This window comes from Scomber japonicus, chromosome 15 (assembly GCF_027409825.1).
Source record: "Scomber japonicus isolate fScoJap1 chromosome 15, fScoJap1.pri, whole genome shotgun sequence".
In the NCBI taxonomy this organism is placed as follows: Eukaryota; Metazoa; Chordata; class Actinopteri; order Scombriformes; family Scombridae; genus Scomber; species Scomber japonicus.
In genome coordinates, this window is record NC_070592.1 from 5,520,330 (window position 1) to 5,530,905 (window position 10,576).

The 10,576-nt window shown below is 46.0% G+C and overlaps 1 protein-coding gene across 1 annotated transcript in view; it reads right to left on the reverse strand.

The window, feature by feature from the left end:
- Positions 1 to 10,002, reverse strand: part of LOC128373840 (glutamate receptor ionotropic, NMDA 2D-like) — a 94,846-nt gene extending 84,844 nt beyond the window's left edge. Inside the window, 2 exon segments of the mRNA XM_053334035.1 lie at positions 9,713 to 9,853; positions 9,965 to 10,002. Of these exon segments, the coding sequence (XP_053190010.1) occupies positions 9,713 to 9,853; positions 9,965 to 10,002 (179 nt within the window).
- Between the last annotated feature and the right edge of the window lie 574 nt (positions 10,003 to 10,576).

Sequence of the window (10,576 nt, forward strand, 5' to 3'; positions counted from 1 at the left end):
CACCATCAGCATCATCGTTATCTCTTCCCCTGTCTGTCATCTCCATCTTCCATTTACTCTTTCTCTCCCTCCTCCTCCTCCTCCTCCTCCTCCTCCTCCTCCTCTCCTCCTCTCATCCCTCCATCCTCTCAACACTCCTTCAGCACTGACTGCCTGCCAATCCTCCATCTCACACATTTCCTGCCATTTTTTTTCTTCCTTCACACACACACACACACACACACACACACACACACACACACACACACACACACACACACACACACACACACACACACACACACACACACACACACACACACACACACACACACACACACACACACACACACACACACACACACACACACACACACACATCCTGATATTTGTGTTGCCAAAGTCTGTGTATGTGAGCAGCTGGTGATGTTTGGTTAACCCTCCTGTCGTCCTCCCGGGTCAAATTGACCCCATCTCTTTTGACTGTTCCTTCTTTCCTTCCTTTCCTTCCTTCCACCTCCTCTCTTTCTTTCCTCCCTCTTACCTTCCCCCCTTCCTTCTTTCCTTCCTTCCTCCTTCTCTTTCTTTATTTCCTTCCTCTCTCTTTCCTCCCTTCCTTCTTTGCTTCCTCCACCCCCTTTTCTTCCCTTCTTTCTTCCTTCCTTCCTTTCCTCCCTTCCTCCTCCTCTCTTTCTTTCCTCCCTCCTACCTTCCATTTTCCTTCTTTCCTCTGTCCCTCTTTCCTTCCTTCCTCCCTCCCTCTTTCTTTCCTCCCTTTCTCCTACTATCCTCCCTCCCTCCTCCCTTCCCTCTCCTTCCTTCTTTCGTTCCTTGACTTGAGAACAACAGGAGGGTTAAACACACTTCTCCCTCTTTTTCTTTCTCTCTGAGCTGTCAAAACACAGAGAACACAAAGACTGACTAATGGAGATCTTTAGGAAGCAAAACAGCTTTAAAATCTGTACTGCTTCATCTGACTGTCTTCTGTTTGGCTCTCTCTCTCTCTCTCTCTCTCTCTCTCTCTCTCTCTCTCTCTCTCTCTCTCTCTCTCTCTCTCTCTCTCTCTCTCTCTCTCTCTCTCTCTCTCTCTCTCTCTCTCTCTCTCTCTCTCTCTCTCTCTCTCTCTAAATGATTTATATCCTGCAGTGTACATACAGTGTGGAGAAGAAGAGCATCATTTCATATTCCAAAATGTCAATAGTTCAAAAAAACATAAAGTCCATAAATCCATAAGATAATTAATGATATCAACTTTGTTTTAATAGTCTTTTAATGATGAATTATCCAGGGGGGAGATTTGCTGAGCGTGCATTCACTCTGCTTCCCACTCGTTCAGCAGCATCAGCTCAGACAGAGAGGAGTACTGCTGGCGGAGTGTGCAGCTTAATTAATCAACAGCATTTTGAAGTTTACTTCAGTATAAAAACAGAATGTCATGGATTTCTAATGTGTGATTAAAATTAAACCTCATATTCAAACCAAGGCTTTTTAAAAAACAAAGATAAGTGCATAAGGGAGAGGTTGTTTTTTTTCTTTTCTTTGTTTCTTTTGTAGGAGCTTCACACAACATCAATGATAGAAGGAGTCTTAGTCTGATAGTAACAAGCTTGTTGTGAGATTAGATTTAGACAGAGGAAGGACAGAGAAAAAGGAAAGAAGGAGGGAGGGAGAAAGGAAAAGAGGAAGGGAGAAAAGAAGGACAGAGGAAAGGAAGGAGGAAGGAAAGGAGGGAGGAAGGAAGGGAGCAAAGGAAAGAAGGAAGAGAGGAAGAGAATGAAGGAAGAAGGAAAGAAGGAGGGAGGGAGAAAGGAAAAGAGGAAGGGAGGGAAGGGGGGAAGAAGGAAGGATGGAGGGAGGGACGAGGGAAGGAAGGAAGGAGAGGAGGGAGGAAGCAAAGGAGGAAAGGAGGGAGCAAGGCAGGGAGCAAAGGAAAGAAGGAAGAGAGGAAGGGAGGAAGGTAGGGGGAGGAAAGGAAGGAAGGGGGAAGAAGGAAGGATGAGGGAGGGAGGGAGAAAGGAAAAGAGGAAGGGAGGAAAGAAGGACAGAGGAAAGAAGGAAGGGAGGAAGGTAGGGGGGAGGAAAGGAAGGAAGGAGGCAAGGGGGGAAGAAGGAAGAATGGAGGGAGGAAGGAGGGAAGGAAGGAAGGAAGGAAGGAAAGAAGGAAAGAAGGAGGGAGGGAGAAAGGAAAAGAGGAAAGGAGGAAAGAAGGACAGAGGTAGGGGGAGGAAAGGAAGGAAGGAGGGAAGGAAGGAAGGAAGGAAGGAAGGAAGGAAGGAAGGAAGGAAGAAACATCTTTTGCCAAATAAATTGATAAGCACAAATCCAGCTGAGCGTCACAATTTCACACCTCCAATGATCTGCAGATGTTGAGAAGATTTAAAAGTGTGTTTTCAAGGCTGCCAGCTGTCTATGGAAGGAAGGAAGGAGGGAAGGGGGGGGGGGGAGATGTCTATGGCAGCAGTGGTTTAACAGAGCGATGCCCCTGTGTGATACTGGTCATTGTGTCACTGTCACATTAAAGCAACACACGCTGAGTGATTTCAACACATGCCGTCACACAGAAGGTGAAACAACATGGTGGAAGATTTATCTAATCCTCTAACGGAGCAACTACTGAACCACCTATCAAAACAGGGCCGACAACACAATGTGCATTTTTTTTTTTTTACCCTTGTGTCGTCCTCGCGGGTCAAATTGACCCCATCTCTTTTGACTGTTCCTTCTTTCCTCCTTTCCTTCCTTCCACCTGTCCTTCCTTTCCTCCTTCTCTTTCTTTATTTCCCTCTTCTCTCTTACCTCCCTTCCTTCTTTCCTTTCTCAATCCCCTTTTCTTCCCTTCTTCCTTTCTTCCTCCTTCCCTCCTCCTCTCTTTCTTTCCTCCCTCTCCCCTTCCTTCTTTCCTCTGTCCTTCTTTCCTTCCTTCCTTTTTTCCTTTCTCCCTCCCTCCTTCCCTCCCTCCCTCCCTCCCTCCTTCCTTCTTTACTCCCTCCCTCCCTCCCTCCCTCCTACTATCCTTCCTTCCTTCTTTCCTCTGTCCTTCCTCCCTTCCTTCTTTCCTTTCCTCCCTTCCTTCTTCCTCCCTCCTTTCCTTCCTTCTTCCTCCCTTCGTTCCTTCCCTTGAGGACAACAGCTCTCTGTATTTGTGTAATTTGATGGATGGTGGCTGTTTTTAAGAAGCAATTACTTTTCTCTTGGCGTTTTTTGGCAGTTACTGAAGGTAAATACTGGAGTAGAGCCAACCTGTTGCATTTATCTGAGGAACAGAAGGATGGATTCAATCACATTTATGAGCTGAAGAACAGCTCACGGCCCAAAATAATAATGGTTCCTCATCTGTAAAACATGCTGGTGCCTGCGTTTCCACCATAGACTGTATAAAAGAAATGGACGTAACATCCATGACGTCACACATTGGTTTGTGGACTGCTGCTCGGAAGCCAATAGTTTCTAATCTGGGCAGCGCCATCTTGAAAATTTCAGGTGCATGCTGGGAAAAATAAAAACACAGATTCTACTTATATGGGTATGAGGCGGAGCCATGGGTGGAGCGGGGAGGTTGCTATGGTTGCGAGGGCTGGGTTTCGAGGACATTGGTCAATCAACCTGTCAATCAGGACGTAGCCACGCCCTAATGCATACCCTGCTTTATCGTCACATATAAAATCAGGGAGGCCAAAATGTCCCAAATGAACATCATACTGCATTGAAGAAGGCTTTAAACTAGCGATTGAGACCATAAACACATTTTGAAAACGTTTACTGAGGTTAGAAATCAAGATTTCACTGTTTGACAGAAGCAAGGAAGAAGAAAGGAAAGGAGGGAGGAAGGAGAAAGGAAGGGAGGAAGAAGGAAGGATGGAGGGAGGAAGGAGGGAAGGAAGGAAGGCAAGGAGGGAGGAAGGAGGAAGGGAAGGAAGGAAGCAAGGGAGGAAGAAGGAAGGATGGAAGGAGGAAGGAGGGAAGGAAGGAAGGCAAGGAGGGAGGGAGGAAGGGAGCAAAGGAAAGAAGGAACAGAGGATGGAAAGGAAGGAAGGTAGGTAGGAGGGAGGGAGGAAAGAAGGAAGGAAAGGAGGAAGGAAGGTGGTGCCTGCTAATGGAAACGGCACTCTGGCATTTATTTAAGATTTCACAGTTTGACAGAAGCAACAGGATGACTGCAGAGATAAACACAGCAGAGCGTTATGTGCTCAGCCAAATACATCAAAACTCATCAGACGCTCCTAAACACACCGCCATAGCAACCGAAGAGCTTTCCAGAGTAAAGAGGAAGACAACCCTCGACTGGCTGAGTCTGAATCACCTGTTGTCTGATCTGACGGAGCAGACTGAAGGCAGCAGCAGTGAAAACCTGGGAGAGCATCTCCAGGGAAGACACAAAGCATCTGCTCATATCTGCAGGAGGGAAGGAAGGAAGGAAGGAAGGACGAAGGAAAGAAGGAGGGAGGAAAGAAGGACAGAAGACAGGGAGGAAGGAAGGAGGGAAGGAAAGAAGGACAGAAGACAGGGAGGAAGGAAGGAGGGAAGGAAAGAAGGAGGGAGGAAGGAAGGAAGGAAGGAAAGAAAGGAGGGAGGAAGGAAGTGGAGCTTCCTTCCCTCCATCCTTCCTTCTTCCTCCCTTCCTTCCTTCTTCCTTCCCTTCCTCCCTCCATCATTCCTCCCTCCTTGCCTTCCTCCCTCCATCCTTCCTTCCTCCCTTCTCTTCCTTCTTTCCTCCATCCCTCCTACCTTCCTTCCTTCCTTTCCTCCCTCTCTTCCTTCTTTCCTTTGCTCCCTTCATTTTCTTCCTCTTTCTTCTTTCCTTTGCTCCCCTCCTTCCTCCCTCCTTGCCTTCCTTCCTTCCCTCCATCCTTCCTTCTTCTTCCCTTGCTTCCTTCCTTCCCTCCCTCCTTCCTCTCTTCCTTCTTCCCCTCTTCCATCCTTCCTTCCTTTCATCCCCCCTACCTTCCTCTCTTCCTTCTTTCCTCTGTCGTTCTTTCCTCCCTTCCTCTTTCTGTGTCTCCCTCCCTCCTTCTACTTCCTTCCCCTCCTCCCTCCTTTCCTTCCTTCCTTCCTTCCTCCCCTTCCTTCTTCCTCCCTCCATCATTCCTCCCTCCTTGCCTTCCTCCCTCCATCCTTCCTCCCTCCCTCCTTCCTTCCTTCTTTCCTCCCTCCTTCCTTCCTTCTTTCCTCCCTCTTCCCTCCATCCTTCCCTTCCTCCCTCGCTTCCATCCTTGACTCGAGGACAACAGGAGGGTTTAATGAACCTCTTGACTTCATTAAAGAGCAAAGAGAAGCATCCAGCAGTAACCATCCATCTGTAGTCCAACATGTTGTTTCTCTGACTGTCATCAATCTGTCAGATCTGCACCAATCTGTTCTTTTCTGGCATTAACTGTTAGAATTTATTTATTTATTTTATTATTTTTTTCTGTTGCGTCTGCTTTCACTTAAGCTGCCTCAGTTTGTCTATTTTCAACACTTCCCCCTCGATGTCTTTCAATATGCATTTTAAAGAAGGAACAGGTGTGAAAATGTGGAACAGGAAGTAACAAGTGAGATTTCGAGGTGTATTCAGAGTGATGAGCATGAAGCTAATTTTTGAGTTTGGAGTGTGACTGTATACGAAGTGGAAGGAAGGATGGAAGTTCATATTAGGTGGAAGAAATTGAAATGAAACAACAGCAGCAAAAAAAAAAAAAAGTATATATATATGATTTTAACCTTTGTGTCGTCCTCCCGGGTCAAATTGACCCCGTCTGTTTTGATTGTTCCTCTCTCCCTCCATACCCCTTTCTTCCTTCCTTCTGTCCTTCCGTCCTTCCTTCCTTCCTTTCCTTTCCTACCCCCTACATTCCTCCCTTCCTTCGTTAATCTGTCCTTCTTTCCTTCCTTCCTTCCTCTTTTCCTTTCTCCCTCCTTTCCTTCCTTCCTCCCTCCCTCCTTCCTTCCCTGCCCCCTACCTTCCTCCCTTCCTTCTTTCCTCTTTCCTCCCTTCCTTCCTTTCCTTCCTCTCTTCCTTCTCTCCTTTGCTCCCTTCCTTCCTCCCTCCCTCCATCCTTCCTTCTTCCTCCCTTCCCTCCCCATACCTTCCTCCCTTCTTTCCTCTGTCCTTCTTTCCTCCCTTCCTCTTTTCCTTTCTCCCTCCCTCCTTCCTTCCTTCTTTCCTCCCTCCTTCCTTCTTCCCCCCCCTTCTCTCCATCCTTCCTTCCTCCTGCCCTTCTTCACTCTCACTTTACATAACACAGTTCTTATTAGTAACTGTATTAATTTTACAATGATGTGTTTAATTCTGACCTTGTAAAATAGTCTGTGTTATCTGTTTTATGTATATATGTACATTATTAATGCTTATTTTTTTCGTTTGCTCCCTTCCTTCCTCCCTCCTTGCCTTCCTTCCTTCCTTCCTCCATCCATCCTTCCTTCCCTCCTTCCTTCCTCCCTCCCTCCATCCTTCCTTATTTTAATGATACCAACAAAAAAAGATTTCTAAGGATGTCTGTCTTAAATAAAGAGTGATTTCAGCTTCAGTTGTTTCTTTCCTCCCTCCCTCCCTCCCCTCCCTCCCTCCCTCCCTCCTTTCCTTCCTCCCTCCTTTCCTGCCTTCCTTCCTTCGTTCCTTATTTTAATGATACCACAAAAATAGACTTTTAATTGGGATATATGTCTTAAATAAAGACAGATTTCAGCTTCAGTTGTTTCTTCTTTTCCTGCTATTGTTGTCAAACCTATTTATTATGGGAAGGTTTGCTGGTAATTGTTTTTCTTCTATTTTTCTTTCTGTTCTTGCGTCAGCCGACCTCGTCAGTTTCCGCTCAGTTGGTTGTGACGTCTGAAAGCACGACTACAGTCCTCTCAAAGACGCTCTTCCATTATCTGCTTAGGTCAGGGTTACTCATTCACTCAGGTTTCTGTGTCCTCAAAGTTTCAAAACCAAACTTTCCTTCATGCATATATTCTACATGCATTAAATCTGCACACAATCCATCGGTAAATTGATTCAGTACAACCATATTAGTACATTTGGACAGAAATCTCCAGAGTCAGTCTACCAGCAGGTTACCAGACAGCTCCTGTAACCCCTGACAGCTGAAAGGAGAGCTAAAGCTGACTTCCCCAAACACTTCCCCGAGGGGATTGTGCCAAAGAGCAGCAGCAGTCAATCAAGCATGTAGTTAAAAGTTGGACTTCTACTATCCTGCTGCTCGGCTTGCTTTTTTTTCCCCTCAGCATATTTAATGTCACTCTGGGTAAGAAGGGCAAATTGTGCAAAGTTTTGTATCTACTGTACATGGTGCTCCTCGCTGGTTTCTACCAATTAAACAGATGCAGTTTAATGTTTCATCTGTTCAGAGTCAGGAGCTCCTTTCTCTCAAACCAGTCCAATTCACATTTTAATATATGCCATAACTCAGTTCATTATGCTTGTCAGGCCATAAAGTTGAAAAATATCACATGACCAAAATACTTGTCTAATTTGGGGGACGAGGAGCAGGTTGAAGCTCATGTTCAGTCCTCTGCGGGACTAGGTCATATCTTTTTAAGGTCAGCAGCACCTGACATTTGACAGTACTTAAAGTCAGTGTAAAGTAAGAATAAATATGTGTTCTGAGTTTGACATACCACAGAAAAGTGTGTTGTTAACCACCCTGCCAAATTGAAATAATTAAAAAAATCGCCAAATATATGAAATTAGGCTTCAAAGTTGTGTAAAAATCAGCCTCTATCTCTGCTCCCAAACGCTGAAGCCCCGCCCCCTACCAAGTGTCACCTGTCAATCAAAGTCACCACCTCTACCAGAAACATGGACGCTATGTCTGAGAACTTTCTGCTGCTAGCTAGGCAGCTAACTCAGAGGCTAGCTCGGGGGCTAACTCGGCTGCTAGCTCGGCGGCTAGCTCAGTGGCTAACTCAGCTGCTAGCTCGGCGGCTAACTCAGCTGCTAGCTCGGCGGCTAACTCAGCTAACTGGCTAACTGTAGACTGTAGTAGTAGTAGTGTGTGCTGAATGTATTTACACCTCTACAGCAGCAGGGACGGGTTTATGCTAATCACTAAATCCTGAACACAGAAATGTTGAAACACAGTTTGTGAAACCTAGCTCCACAATTCAAATCTAAATGGTTGAATTGCTTTTTACACCTTTTTTAGAAATACATTTATGACCTATTTAATGTGTTTAGAAGAAAATGTCTGAATTCACTTTACACAGTCTTTGACATTATCACTTAGGTTATGGTTACTGTGTATTGGCAGTGCTAAAAAACCCATATATCCATGTTTGAAAATATATAATGCATACAGTTACAGCCATGAAATGAGATGATAATTTTTTTTTCTCCGAACATGACTTTCATTGTGAGAGGACAAATCCAAACATTCACTGTCACAGTAACAACTAGCACTGACAGTTTCCTAAAAGGAGCGTGCTCACACCACACCACTATTTCTGTCTAATGTACTGGCAAGCGCTGAAAGTGAAAGTCACCCTGTTGAAAGTTGCAGAATCAATAAGCTTTTTCGGATCTTTCAAGGTCTTTCATTATAGAAAGCGCTAAAAAAGGGAAGATAATGTACAGTAGCCTTTATAAAGCCAAAGCAAGACAAATACACATCATTAACCTGCAACACAACTATCCAGGTTTCCATCAGTAGTCACCTGTGAAATGTAACAACTGGAGGGAAGGGAAGGAAGGAGGGAAGGGGAGGAAAGGAGGGAGGAAGGAAGGAAGGGAGGAAGGAAGGAAGAGAAGGAGGGAGGAAGAAAGAAGGAAGGGGGGAGGACGAAGGAAGGAAGGAAAGGAGGAAGGGAGGCAGAAGGAAGGAAGGGAGGGAGGAAGGAAGGAAGAGAGGAAGAAAGAAGGAAAGGAAGGAAGGAAGGAAGGAAAGGAAGGAGGAAGGAAGGAGGGAAGGAAAGGACAGAGGAAAGAAGGAGGGAGGGAGGAAGGAAATGAAGGAAGGAAAGGAGGAAGGAAGGACGGAAGGAAAGGAGGGAGGAAGGAAGGAAGGAAGGGAGGAAGGATGGAGGAAAGAAGGAGAGAGGGAGGGAGAAAGGAAAAGAGGAAGAGAGGAATGAAGGGAGGAAGGACAGAGGAAAGAAGGAGGGAAGGAGGAAGGAAATGAAGGAAGGAAAGGAGGAAGGAAGGAAGGAAAGGAGGGAGGAAGGAAGGACGGAAGGAAAGGAGGGAAGGAGAGGAGGGAGGAAGGGAAGAAGGAAGGGAGGAAGGTAGGGGGAAGAAAGAGAGAAGGAGGAAGGGAGGAAGGTAGGGGGAAGAAAGAGAGAAGGAGGAAGGGAGGAAGGTAGGGGGAAGAAAGAGAGAAGGAGGAAGGGAGGAAGGAAATGAAGGAAGGAAAGGAGGAAGGAAGGAAAGGAAGGAGGATGGAAGGAGGGAAGGAAAGGAGGGAGAAAGGAAGGGAGGAAAGGAAGGAAGGGAGGAAAGAAGGAAGCGCTAAAAAGGGAAGATAATGTACAGTATATAAAGCCAAAAAAAAAAAAACCTGCAGCACAACAATCCAGGTTTCCATCAGTAGTCACCTGTGAAATGTCATGTATTTTATTTTGAAGGGCAGAATGACTCAGCTATCCAGCTTTACTCTGAACGGCTCTGAAAGCTGCTGGCCACTATTTACTTTTCCGTGCTGTTCTGCTGTTTGCTCGCTCGCTCAGGTGTATGTCAGGAAGCTGGTGTGTGGATGACATCATAATCCCCCGTTCCCCGACCCCCTTTCCCCATTCCCCGTTCCCCTCCTTTGCTCACCTGATTCTGTCTGGCACTCTGTGGGTCTGGTTGCCGTCGCTCTGGCAGTTCCCGGCGTACTGCGACCGGCTGGTGGCCCCCTGGTCTCTCCGCAGAGCCATCGCCCCATGGGTGAGCACAGAGACGCCCTTGGCAATACGCCTGCAGGATTAAAAGGGGGGAAGGGGGAGAGGGAGGAAACAATGTGAGACATTTTCAAAAAGTCTTTCTTTTTTTTTTTTGACACTGCTGAAGCCGAGGGGAAATGGCTACAGGGGAGTAAAGAGAGACGTGGTGGAAGACGGTCGCATATCAGATAACAATGAAAATGAAACAAAAGCCGGAAACCTCACAGTGTTCAGTTCATTAGGATGAGTTGAATGAACTTGTTTCTTCTATAAGTTGAAGCTGAAATGAGCAGAAAATGTGAAGAACTCTCGTCATCTTGGTAGTTTAAATATTTCCAGTGTGTCAGTTAGAGAGGTAAAAGTAGCCTCACAGTTATTATTATCAATTGGAGGAAGGTCAACAAAGTATTCGACTTGGACACATTAGACCGATGTTCATCCATAGACTGTATAAAAGAAAAGGACGTAACATCCGTGACGTCACCCATTGGTTTGTGGACTGCTGCACGGAAGCCAATAGTTTCTAATCTAGGCAGCGCCATCTTGAAAATTTCAGGTGTATGCTGGGAAAAATAAAAACACGGATTTTACTTATATGGGCATGAGGCGGAGCCATGGGCGGAGCGGGGAGGTTGCTATGGTTGCGAGGGCTGGATCTCGAGGACATTGGTCAATCAACCTGTCAATCAGGACGTAGCCACGCCCTAATGCATACCCTGCTTTATCATCACATATAAAATCAGGGAGGCCAAAATGT